The sequence below is a fragment of the Lissotriton vulgaris genome, chromosome 2_1 (genome assembly GCF_964263255.1).
Source record: "Lissotriton vulgaris chromosome 2_1, aLisVul1.2, whole genome shotgun sequence".
Taxonomy (NCBI): Eukaryota; Metazoa; Chordata; class Amphibia; order Caudata; family Salamandridae; genus Lissotriton; species Lissotriton vulgaris.
The window spans coordinates 1,534,318,642-1,534,332,432 of NC_141687.1; the positions used below are offsets into that span (position 1 = coordinate 1,534,318,642).

The 13,791-nt window shown below is 44.7% G+C and overlaps 1 protein-coding gene across 1 annotated transcript in view; it reads right to left on the reverse strand.

Annotated features, from left to right (window-relative positions):
* Window positions 1-12,814, reverse strand: part of LOC147732850 (nicotinamide N-methyltransferase-like) — a 201,028-nt gene extending 188,214 nt beyond the window's left edge. Inside the window, exon 1 of the mRNA XM_086957395.1 lies at window positions 12,556-12,814. Coding sequence (XP_086813521.1) covers window positions 12,556-12,712 — 157 coding nt within the window. The 5' untranslated portion in view covers window positions 12,713-12,814. The remainder of the gene's footprint in view (window positions 1-12,555) is intronic.
* Window positions 12,815-13,791: the final 977 nt, after the last annotated feature.

Genomic DNA, 13,791 nt, shown 5'->3' on the forward strand with positions numbered 1-13,791 from the left:
TGTCTTTGATTTCTCTTGCTAGTCATTTTCGGCGACTTTCAATAATAGAGACAGTTTGAATGTATTTAGTAGCAGATCGTCCCCTGAGGAAGGATCCAGTTAGGTTCCGAAATGCATTGGGCATGTTTCAAAATGATGCTTATGGTGCCGCAGCGTCCTGAGGTATTCTGTGCTGGTTTGAATCGCGGAGGACATCGGGGGTTGTGAGGTGCTTTTTTTGCCTCTGTGGACAACGGGGGCCTGCTGAGAGAGGCCCGTAGCCGATTGAGGGACTCCAAGTCCCAGGAGTCCTTGGCTGGCCACACCTGCACCCGGGATTGAGCTCCGCCCACCGCCATAGACACTTATTATACCTCGCCGCACCCGCTTCGTGGGTGCCGCAGCGTCCTGAGGTATTCTGTGCTGGTTTGAATCGCGGAGGACATCGGAGGTTGTGAGGTGCTTTCTTGCCTCTGTGGACACCGGAGGCCTGCTGAGAGACACCGGCAGCCGATTGAGGGACTCCAAGTCCCAGGAGTCCTTGGCTGCCCACACCTGCACCCGGGATTGAGCTCCGCCCACTGCCATTGACATCATTTAACCAACCATCTCCCCCGCGCAGCGGGGGAGAAGCCCAGGCAAAGGGCGGGCCGTCTGTGGCCGTCATGGGCCGCAGGAGGCTGGGCTGGGTCACCCCTCTAAGCCCTCCGGGAAGAGACTCTCTGTGGCATGGTACTTTTATTGATGTGATAACTTCTTTACCTTATTTCTAATCAGTCAAAGCTTGCCCCGACACGGTTTTGTTCTATGAGAAGTTTTGTTGGAGGGGCTGACTTGTATATTATCTTTTAACCTGTTCTTTTAAACGTGTAGTTTAATTTAAGCTTAAAAAAAAAAGAAAAAAATTGTGCATAGTAGGGAATACGCACACTTAGCTTCCATGATGAGCAGTATGGGAAAAAATAACAAGCCAACCATCTCTCGCCCCATGACCAGGCATCTAGCTGCCACAACCCAACCACTCCCGAGCCTTACAGCCATTGATAAAATGCTCCAAAAAACAATAGGAGTAGTGGCAACGGCTATTGAAAACACGGAAAGGCGACTCTCACTTACCCCCCCTTTGCCCCCCTCTCAGTCTGTAGGGGATTTCACTACATTTCTTCTGTCCTCCTTCGCCGAGCTACCCTGTGCTCAGATGGTGTTGGAAGTGAATGCCGCTACAGAGGTCCCTCTGTCCCCTCCACACCCTGTAGCCACTAAGGCCCTTAAACCCCACCCCAGATGTAAGAAGCTGAAACCTGCAAAAAACATGCTAAAAGAACAGCTCCTATACCCGATTGTCCACAATCTGAGCCAGGTCCCCCCTTTTCCCCTATTGGACCACCCTTGTGGGCTTCTCACCTACTAATCGATCTCCAGGCCCACATGGAACATCTCATCACCTCCCACTTTAAATCCTTGTCCTCCAGGATTGATAGATTAGTCTCACTGATTAACAATGCAGGTTTAGGTAGAGCCCAGCCAACTAGTCCATTGGGAAACTCTGTCACTAGAGCGGGTTCTGGTCCCACCTTGACTGCCCCTATAGGCATAAATCCAGGTGATAGTATTCGCCCCTCTAAATCTACACATGCCCGGCCTCAGCAACTATGCAGAAACCTACTATAGCCTCAACTAGTTCTGGTTTACCTAACTGCCCTAATGTGCCACCAGCTGTACCTGGCTTGACTTCATGCGGTTTCCTTTCCACCTCGATAATATCTGGACACCAGCACCCAAACTCGAGTAGATTCCAACACAACTCTTCCCGGAAACCTCATGAAACTGGACCCAAAAAATACCCTCCCTGCCCTCAGTTACCCCCAGAAGCATCTTCGTACGTGGTGGTGCTCACAGGAGTCCCACCTCTGGCCAGTGCTCGTGGTGAATATTTTCCCCAGCTTAAGAATAAAATCATCTTCTGGCTTAACAGGAACAGACCCCTAATGGGAGCCGGCCAAGAGGAGATTTTATTCGGACGAAGAGTCAGCTGGCTAGGGACCAGACCCAAAGATATCGGTGGCGACTGTATAATTATTAATTTTAGGGTTCCTGGAGTGGTTAAACACATACTAGGTAGTGGAGGTACTGTGTCCACGGGTGCAATAAACACTTGCCACATGGGGCATTTCTATCCTTGAATCCTGGCACTTGCCAGGCTGGAACAAATCTATTCCTCTTATGGTGGTCATGAACCAGAGTACAACATCCCAATGGGCAATAGATATAGGGCACTGAGCAACGTAGATTGACTATCATCGCCCCTGGGCGCGGACAGAAGGGTCCTGAACTTACCTAGGAGCTATGTTGTGGGGGGTTTAAGTGTTGAGGTAGGGCTCCCGGAATGGGTTCTTAGATCGAAGGCCACCAGTACATTGACCCTCTCATTATCCCATAATTCTGGTTTCACAGGAGGAGGACGGGAGTGAGATCCATACACACGCATAGCACCTACACCCCCCAGCATGTTGCAACCCACTGAGGACCCCCGGCCCGAGTGGCTTCTCGAAGCTCTTTGATTGGGTTCTGGAATGTAGCTGGGTTGGGGACAAAGTTGCATAACCCAGAGTGGGGAGAGCTGATGGATGGATATGATCTCTGTCTGTTCCAAGAGACCTGGCTCCTGTCTGCTCCTGTTAGGGTAGGTTTTGCGTCCTATCACACACCGCCTACGCAGAGATCTAGGGGAAGACCCTTGGGGGGTTGAATACCTGGGTTGCAGTGCACCTAGGGTGCTCGGTTAATGTGATTGACTCCCTCTACCTGGACATCCTTTGTATTATACTCACATTTAAGGATGGTATGGTACTGGCAGTGATTAATATCTATCTATGCCCCCACCCCCATCAGCTGGGATTATCCATCTTAGAGGCTCTAGAGGTGCTCCTCCTTTCTTTCCCCTCATCTTATCACAAAATTATTGGGGCGGACCTCAATTGCCACTTTGAACCGCTCATGGGGATCCCCTCTGTAACCTCAGAAGAGGACGACATCTGGCTTATTCCGGAATATTCTATGTACCCGGAAAAGCGTTTATTGCCTTTGGCCCTCGCGATCAACAAGTTGGCTGTAACTTACTCCCATAGGGCCTGTAATGGCAGACTTCTCCCAGATATCCCGGGTTTATGTACCTTCAACAGACCAGGGAAAAGCACGACCATTGATTATATCTTGGTCAATGTGGAATTCTGGGCCCGAGTGAGAGCCTTTTCTGTAATCCCCAGGGTTGATAGTGACCATAACTTACTGTCACTAGAATTATTCAATACATTGGGTTATCATAAAGAACAGGAAGGGGCGGAGATCATCACTAATCCCAACCTGATTCAAGCGGCAGGTGGCAGACGCATTAGGTGGGCGAAGGTCGCGCTAGCGCCCGACAAGTTAGTCGAGATATACAATCATGTAGTATGCGCCCTAGCATAGGTTAGCGACCTCTTGAGCTGCAATTGTGATCTCTCCCACCCGCAGGCCCTGCAGCCCCTCCATAATACGCTTCTCAACTCACTGGCCGACTATTTTTACACCACTAAGACTGGTAGGCTAAGGGTAAATAAACGTGACCACTGATTTAACAAAAACTGTAGGGCGGCCAAAGATACTTTGATAAAGGAGGTGGAATCGGGGTCTCAGTCAAGCATCAGAACGCTAGGCAAAATTACAAAATATTGACTAGGGAGACCAGGTAAGAGTGGGAGGCTAATAGATGGGAAAGTATCAGAGTGGCGCTGGATGCCCATGACTATAGGTGATTTTGGAACCTGGTTCGTGGGGGGTCGGTTGCAGGGACGTCTGCCATTATCCCTAACCTTAGTGAGGAAGATTGGCTTGATCATTTTAAGCCCCTCTATTCACTTAGAGCTTCTGATTTTTCAGTAGATATAGCCGCCCAAATAAGTATATCCGAACCAGCTCACCTGGAGGGTATGGTCCTTGATTGTCACCCTTGCACTCTCCTTGAAGTCCAGGCAGCTCTTAGAAGCTTGACTTCGGGGCAAGCACCGGGTCTAGACAAGATCCCTGGTGATCTATACCTGAGCGAGCAGAGGGTTTGGGCCCCTTACATCTCTGTCTACTTTAACGCCATTATACAGGGCCTGGACATTCCCCCAACTTGGCTAAGTGCAGAAATGATACCCATCCACATAAAAGCTTCTCCCCTGGACCCGGCCAACTATCGCCCCATTAGCTTGATCGACGTCCTCCAGAAACTATTTGCCCGTGTCCTCTTAACTAGGTTGCAGAGCTGGATGGACGACCATCACATCCTAACCTCCCTCCAAGCAGGCTTTCGGGCAAAGGTCTCCACGACCGACCAACTGTTTGGATTACAGTTGGTATACTGGAAAACAGTTACTCTGGGGGCAGGTAGTTTGTATTTGATCTTTGTGGACCTCCGGTCCGCATTTGACCTGGTGCAGAGGGATAAGCTCTGGGCAATATTATTTGAGATGGGCGCCCCGGCCTACCTGTGCGATTTATTCAAACGCTTGCACAAGGGCACGTACGCAAGGGTGAGGTACGGGAGGGGGGGGAATTGTGGGCTCCGTTCCCGGTGGAAAAGGGAGTGAGGCAGGGGTGCGTGTTAGCCCCCACGCTCTTCTCCCTTTTCCTTAATGGGTTGATTGCACATTTACTGGGAGCAAGAGGTCTGGATTCCCCATTCTAGCGGGGCGTAAAATACCGGCCCTAATGTTCGCCGATGATACCCTCTTACTGTCAAAGTCATCTGGGGGTATCCAGCGCACATTAGAGGCTTTCTGCCGCTTTTGCAGACTGAGAAACCTAGGGATCAACCTCTCTAAAACCAAGTACATGGTCGGTCTTTAACACCAAACAACTCAATTGCGCCAGTCACCATTTGGATTGAATGGCGCTGGATCGAGTGTCCACTTTCGAGTATTTGGGGATTACCCTAAATGATAGAATGGACTGGGGATCCCACATGGCTAAGGCCAATCTGAAGCTGGCCCAATCCTCTGGTGGTATCCTAAAAGTTTTTAACGAGACCTCTCTTAAATTGTTGGGTCCGCCCTTGGAAATCTATAAAGCCCAGGCGAGAGGGGGCGTGCTTTATGGTGCGGACCTATGGGGTCATGTCAGTGCTCCCCCGCTACCCTTAACTGAGAATAGCTTTATTAGGCGCCTTTTGAGACTTCCCCGGAGTACCCCACTAACCCCCCTATGGTTGGATCTAGGTCTGGTGCCCATCCAGGATATTGTCTCGAATCGTATGCTACTGTACTGGAGACGACTCTGGTCCACCCCTGAGCTTGCAAGCTGTAGGGAGGACCTGGGTGATCTTTTGTCCAGAGGGGGCGTGGGGAAGATCCCATGGTTAAAGCATATCAAGCACCTTTCCAAGGCTCTTGGCATGGGGGAAATGTGGTCGTCCCCCGAGGAGGCTTGTGTTCTGCTTTCCAAGAAATCCTTGAACTTAGCATTAAAGTGCCACCGTATGGATCTCATATTATCAAATTCTTCCATGGGCAGGCTGACTAACACCTACCTTGACATCATGGCTTACCCTAACCTTAAGAAATGTTGGGATGTCATCCAGCCCCCTCTAGCCAAGAAACTATACATCCAGTTTAGACACGGCTCACAGCCTTTTAGGGGTGTTACACAGAAGTGGTCAAATGTTCCACACCTAGCGAGTTCTTGCCCAGGGTGTGTAGGTAGCAGAGAGACAGATCTGCACGTTCTGCTCTTCTGCCCCTCGTACTTAAGGGCAAGAGCCAAATGGATTATCCAATTTTGCAGGTCTAGGGGTCCAAGGGACTACAGGGAGGCTTTCAGAATTTTCAAATATGATACCACCCCCTGACAGTGTTTTAAATCGCAAGCTTTCTCCTGTCCATGTGGTACTCAAGATGTGCACTACTAAAAACTGCAAGACCATTACCTCCGTCTCTGTAGTTGTATGAACATTGTAGCTCATTTTAATAAATTGTCTGGGATCTTCCATCGTGACTAAGTACTGTATGTAGAGCTTTTTATGTCCGTATTTCCCTAATCTTTTTATCTTTTGTATGAATTTAGTATTTTTAAGACTGTATTGTATTTTTAAATATTGTCAATTTTACTTGCAAATGAATACATATGTCTTTTTATGGTTCTTAACCGATAATAAAAACCTTTGACTGACTGATTGAACCTATGACTGTGCTGAGCACAACTTGCAATGTCTCAAAAAAAAATGTAGAATATTTGGAAGTTTAAGAAACATGAAAAGTCAGCAAAAAGGTTTCCTGAAATTATTGCAGTATGCCCCACATCTCTCAAATAAATGACATTTAAAAAAAATTACATCTTTAATGCCTTTCTTGGTTTTCAATTCACTGATTTTTAAGGCTCTCTTCCATATATAATGAAGTATCATTGCACTATTGCAATTGCTTTTGCAACGTGTAGTCCCTCCTAATTAACCAGGAACAAGTATGGGAAATTGCATCTTGAAAATGTGTAATTTATACCTGTTATTTTGTGTACATTTTTCTGATAGGAGTCCCCAAAATATGTTTTTGCCAAAGGACCCAATAGTTCTTAAGATGCCTGTGTCTAAGAAATATCCTAGGAGGGCATGAGTGAGCTAAAAGCGGGTGCTAAATTCAAAGTTCTTATGAACAGGTCCCCCAACATTTCGGACCAGGGCCCTCAAAGTTACTGTTTCCCTCAAATTCATGCAAATTGCGTTCCTCGATAGTGCATACAATTTTGGGGAAATTACACAAAATCCAAATATGGCATTTAACAATATATTTATATGGAAAATGTGTTCTTGTGTCCCAAATTATAAAAAATATGATTCCCAAAACACGATTACCATGAACCACAGCCAATCACATTCTGGATGTCACGCACCTGTGTCTGAGTTTTGCAACGCAATTACGCCTTGAGGTATAACAGTAACATTTTGGAAATTGAACATATAGAGCATAATGCAATATGCACAAATGTATGCAAATTATGTCGGAATAATTTATATTTGGTCCAAGACTACATATATTTAACCTTCCAGGTATTTGGTGCAAATCCAGCAAAATTAGACAACCCAAAGGGGCGACCACAACAAAAATTGGGTCATTTTTCTCAAATTGTTTGTTAAGGATATTTAAAAGAGATAACGTGAAAATTCACATAGCTTTTACATTAGGGGACAACACTGTCTCTTTGACAGGCCCAGTTTTGTATTTTAAGCACTGCCCATTGGGTTTCATCACCTGTTGCAACGCCTTCTATAAAGAAATGTCCCCCCAGAATGGAAGGAGAAGCTGATTGCCACCCCTTGGCATCCAATATTTTATCAAGCTTCATGTGTTCACTTGAGGCATAAGGTAGATTTAAGAGCAGGTGGCCTTGCTATCCAGTGCGCACCATTACATTGCACCTGCCGTGGGCTTCTGAGCAGAGTTTCAGGCACCTACACTCACTCTTTTGCAAATTCAGGACCACTTGAAGGGGTAACAAAGAATTCCCCCTTCTCGTTGTGTGTCACGGAGTTCAAACCCCCGGATGTGTATTTTCCAGCATACCAGAATTTGTTGGAATGTTTCCCCTTCCGAAAACCACTGCAGACACTTGTTAAGCTCTCCTGACAACCTATATAGTGTAATTCACACCCCCAGCCCTATATTATGACACCAGCAGAAAATGTGGATACACTTCAGTGACTACTGGTTGGGGGAGGTGGGTAGGTTAGGAAATAAATAAAACAGAAAACTTACCTGCTGGTCACCGTCACCTCTCCCCACAGAAACCTCGAACAGGAAGCACCTAGGCTCCCAGACTCCCGTAGCCAATCACAACGCTGCTTATAGCTGCATTGTGATTGGTCTGAGCGCTGTGGTTTGGCACTCAGAGATGGAGCCTGGGCATGTTCTCCACCCAGGTTATGATACAGCCTTGATGGAAAACTTGCAAAGTGAGCATGACTATTCCGTATCGGATCAGTTACCGCTGGACTATGGCTTGACGTGGACTAACAGCATCAATTGAGGGGATCCATCATCTGGTCAACGAGCTCCAGGATAGGCGGATAACCGGTGGCTGGAACTCATGGTTTCTTGGCCTTGGGCACTCCTTCTTTCATCTGTCCTGAAGAGGCCAAATTTATTTGGCGGAAACGTGTCAACATTTCCTTTAAGAAGTCCCCACAAATATATCAGCTGTGTATTCAACATCAAGTACACATCATTAACAAATTGAAGAGAACAACTACACTTCCTGTTTGTGTACTAATATAATGGACTATCTTCGATTGTGGGTGATATCTATAGCACATCCTCCACTGTATATTTAAGGACTGAAGATGAGTTTTTTTAGGATTGTTTAACATTGATGTATATTTTTGTTTGTCTTGTTTGATGAATTGTTGTATAGTTTTTGCTTATTGCTTGGTTTTAATCTTTTATCATGTGACACCATACAGTAACATATATTTTAGTACAGAGGAATTGATGAATACAACCCAACACGATCGAATAAGGAATGTATGTATTTAGTCTGTTGATCGATGATTAATTGAGGTAATCATTTTAATGAATTTGCAGTGCATGTATTCTTCTCCACATCTCAGTTTTTTTGTTGTAAATTGCTTTGGATATAGCCCTTGGGAAGCGGGGTGACAAGGGCTTAACCCTCACCTCTTCTTTGCATAGGACAGTAGCCTGTAGCACATTCAGAATACTTTTTTGTCTGTGCATTCTAGTGCTTACAGTTTTTAGACCTTGTCTACAGGTGGTTTTAGTTGTCTCTGTTTGAACATCTATTGTGGACGATACAATACATTGAGCGGGCTGTGGGTCAGCCCCTCACTCATGATTGGATGGCTTTCTTCTTCTTCAGCGTTCAGCACTCCATGGGACTAAATGTGGTGCCCTGCTTTTCCCCCACTTTTTAATCATCCTCCCTTCGTCCAACTTTGTAAATCTGTGTGTGGAGCTGCACACTACCCCCTCTCTAGCAGTCTATGTAAATATGTCCTGATCAATTCATAGTGTTGAGTCCTTGCTTCACAAGAGAGCTGCTTACCTCAACCCTGTGACTGGACACCATTTTCTCCCTTTAGCTCTGCACTACACTACAAAATAGGGGCGAAGCGGTCTCTTTCCACATGTAGGTCTCTGCAGTGACTTCTCATTGAACTTGCACCTTCCGCTTTTGGGCAAATGCTGGCACTGTCTATTGGAAGTAACGCCAAGGAAAAAAACTTTGGCAAAGATAATAGCCTTTTAGAGGTGAGAAATATCAGCTTAGTCTTCTTGGTCAGATCATAGAGTTATGGGGTTAACTGTCACTTCCTCTTCCATATAATTCTGCCTTATCATCATTCCTAGGATGGTATCATACAAGGGCCTACAGACACCAGGGCTCTCAAGTTGTAGGTGCATGAATCTCCATGTACTGCAAATGGGGTCCAAATCATGAACAGCAACAGCCATCTTGAAGGCTGCAGGCATGTGCACATTAATCAGATTCGCATAATTTGTGCAGCACGACAATGAAATCAAGTAGTATGTGTGTGCACATTCCTTATCTGTGAATACTGGGATGCTACGGTATACTGATAATTAAGCTTACCAATGGAAGAGTCTATGGATGGTATTTTGGGCCCCATGCACTGCCAAAATGTCACCTACTGTGACTCTCCGGTGGTGCAGATTACAAAATCATATATATGAGGTTACGCAAAGCCACTATGCAAGGCTTTGAATGACCTCATGGATATGGAGTAAGGCAGGACAGCACAAATCACTGCGCTTCCTTACTCTACGCTCAGGAGGCTTTCCATGAGCATTATGGTGGTGGGTTTTCCCATGCAACACCCATGCTATTTGAGGCTGCCCCAGATTTACAAGAGCATGTTAAACTGGGGAAATGCTCAATCTTTACACCTCCTGATGTGATGTGTAACAAGGAGAAGTTTCTTTATTTCTCCTTGTTATTTCCTCTTTCTATATGTGCAGCATTCTGCAGTCCACATAGAAAGAGAAACACGCCTCTTAGGATTGGTTCTGTGCAGGAAGATGCCCTTTTCTGCAAAAAACAATCCTGCCGACAACACCGACACCCTTGCACTATGGTGCAAGGGAGCCTGTGTTAATGCTAGGCAGCCGGAACAGAGTCAGCACAGGGAGGAAGGACAGGAATGCACCATGCTGCATACATACAATTCATGCCCTTTCACTTTGGCATAGGGCAGTGCAGCAAGATGACTTGTTGCTCTGCCCTACGCCAAATTCCCATAAATAAGGGTCTCTTTAATTTATTGGCCTAGAGCCAAAGGCCCAGGGCACAGTTTGCCCATGCTTCACGGTGCTTGCATAACCTCTGCTGTATCGTACAACAGTTCAGATTTTAGAGGCTACAGTGGAATATGTATAAGTACCAACACAGTAAAATTGCAAAAGAAAATGATTGGCCACATAATTGGATTTTCCAAAGCTGCAATTTTCATCAGTAGCAGAACATGCTCACATATGCTGTTTATGGCGCTTTTAGCACTTTTTATAAAAACGTACTTGCATGAAAGGTGTTGCTATTCAAAGTCAAATTCAAAATAAGCTTTATTCAATTTAAAAGATTAAATCATAAAAACACATTGCGGCACATAATATAAATACAATCATAAATTCATAGTTACACATTGTAGCACCTATTGTCTAAACAGTCATATGGGATTGTGATTAAAATAGTTAAAATATCATCTATACAAAACTTTAAAAGCCCAGGTCCGTAGTCCAAATTGTTTTCCTGCTTCTAATCCCAGCTTTTGGATACTTAGATAATGGCTAATATACACATCATGTTCTAAAGGTTGTAGTATAAGAAAGACTGGGCGAAATTGTCTCAGGCCTAACACCCTTAATATAGATACAATCCATCTTTGTCTTAACATGAAGTAGAATATACAGAATAATAACATGTGCATTGTGGATTGCATAGATATATCATCACATGGGCATGGACATAAGGTTCTTGATCAAATGAAGAAAAGAAGAGGTGTCAGCACGAGGAATCACTGTTGTTTAAAAGAACCCTCACTCACCAACATAGTTGGTGGCATGTTTCATGATTAGGTTCCCACCAGAGAGGCCGGATGCCTCCCTGGTGTGCTACAATGCCTGAATTACAGCGGAGCAGGTATTTGTGATGTGATGTAAATGCAACAGTGAAGTAGTGCAAATTAAAAGATACCTTGGTTTGTTCCCAGTAGAATTTAATGGTGGAAAACAGGAACATTAAAATGTATTTTTTCCACTGAGCCAGGATTTTTTTCATTCTTCACCATTCACCATTCACCATTCACTCACTTCTGACCCTTCCACTCACCCTCATACGCCACACAGAGTATTGTTTTTCAAAACCTGTGCTCCCACGTAGTCGTAGGTCGCAAGACGCCACGTCCCGCAGCGGGGCGGGAAGACCCCGTTGATGAAGCATGCCACCAAGGGTCCTTTTGGTGGGTCAGGGGTGTTTAACCACATGACTGCTGGCCATTTCCCCCCCCTGTGCTGGAAAATGCCATTTTGCTGTTTCCATGACGAGCTCAGCTCGTCATCAGCACACGACACCCGTGGGTGATGACGAGCTGAGCTCGTCATCAGCATCGAAAGGGTTAAAGAAAGCTGTGTGCTTTCCACCATTCTAGGAGACACATGTAGTCTGGAGGAACACTTCTATACTTTCCCGTAAGGGTGGATCCCTTTGTTTTTTGATGATATGGCATGTGACCAGACCCCTTTTGTTCGAAGAGGATCCCAAATCAATCAAACTGATATTAGTAGGCGTATGTCCTGCTGCTTCATACTTATTAAAATGTATAAGGATATTGAGAGGTTCCCAACTCATCAGTAACCACAATTGCAATTCCGTTGTCACATGTTTAGAGATATTATTATGTGTGTTGAGAATTATTACATGCATTGGCAGAACTGGGTTTGTATCATTTTCATATGTCTCCAATCTCTTATACTTTTTTATAGTTGCAGTGCTCTGAATACATCCTATTTTTCTTACATTTCAAATACATTATTATATGATTTGGTTTTACATTAATATGGTATAAGGTTCTTTGTTTCAGCTTTGATTTTTGTTCATCTACAACTTAATGACCCATCCCAACATGGAAAAGACTAAAGATTATAGCAATCATGGGGCTTGGGGGGGGGCGTGCAGGTGTGATGCGACCTACAAACATATGGACAGTTGAGGTAATCAATTTGAATACAGACTCACATGGCCAACTCCAACTGGCAATGCTATGTACCATTTGGTGTTACAAAGATAATACATTAGTGTATTTAATCTGCCCAAATGGGTCACATCTTTCTGGGTGTACAAATCAAGGAGGGGTCAAGGCTCCTGAAAAGATTTTAAATTACTTCATCGAACTGATGAAATTTGATGAAATAAGAATGATTATTGTATGAAATAAAAAGCACAGAAGCAATTAAATACAATTTCAGGTTTACTTATATAACTTAACATCCTAAATTAAAAGTATATCAATGCAGTCATTTTGCTACTTGCCTGATGAGAAGGTTTCATGCAGATTTTCCAGTACAAGCGGCAAAAAGTAGCCACCAGGGGCAAAGACGTCGGAGTTTGGATTGTAGTACATTTGAAAATAACTCTCCCCATCAAACTCCTTTTGATACAAATCTTTTAAGTCGGATTCAGATTCCATCGCGTTAGCTTGAATATCTGGAACAAAATGTGGCAGTTTTAATCTCACACAACACTTTTTTCGTGTTGCGAAACGGATCCTTTATACTCTGCCAAGCTTGTGATAGTCGTTGTGAGAGCCACACGGACCTTATGTAACCTCTCAGTTTACAAAGCTCCTCCTCTCTTTTTTCTTTTTTTTTTAAGTAAGTGGCAGCAAAAGGTACGTACCATTTTATGTCATGTCATGCAACACTTACCCAACCTATGGTCCTCCTCTTTGAAAAACCTGGGGCTGCCAACAAATCCTGCTACGCCTTTAATTTCGAGTCTGGACTCTGGGCAGGTCTTGTAGCTGCCAAAGTACGCCTGAGGCACATTAAATTAGCTGCAAGCCTTGCTTCTTGTTGCACCTACTGCACCCGGGGGAAGAAGCGTACGTGAGAGAAACGTGACCGTATATCTATTTACCAACACTTTCTGAAGAACGAGGTTCGAACCCCAGCATCGGCTCATTCTGTAATTCGTGACAAATTGCGTAATCCCATTTGGTTTATTAAAAACAAAAAACGTGACCTTGTGTAAAGTAATCTGGTGCTCATGTAAACCACTCTGATTCCTTTGGGCCAATTTCACTATATATAAAAACTGCCAAAAATGTCAAAGTGGGAGCGACAGGTAGCCAATGCCGATCCTGCTCTGGCAGTCTTTGGTCCACCATCGTGCAAAACAAAGCAGCGGGGCTTCACCTTGTGCTCCACTACTTCCTCGTCCTTTACCGGCAGTCCATACTGTAGGAGGAAACTTCAGACTCCACAAACATTGGTTGCCTAAGCAGCCTAAATAATACACTAGAGATGGTGACTTCCCTTTCTAGATACTGTGGGAAACAAACACCAGTAATCTCCTGAATCCCAATATTTGATCACCCTCATATTCACCAAAAAAATTCAGCTCCATTGTGTCCAGTTAATCTAGCGGTTACATGCTACACTCCTCATCAGCTAAACACAATTTAGCAAAGTTAAAATAACATTTTGGATGCATAAAGGATTGAGCTAACACAAAAAGTGCATTTATTAACAAAAAATCAAAGCGCAG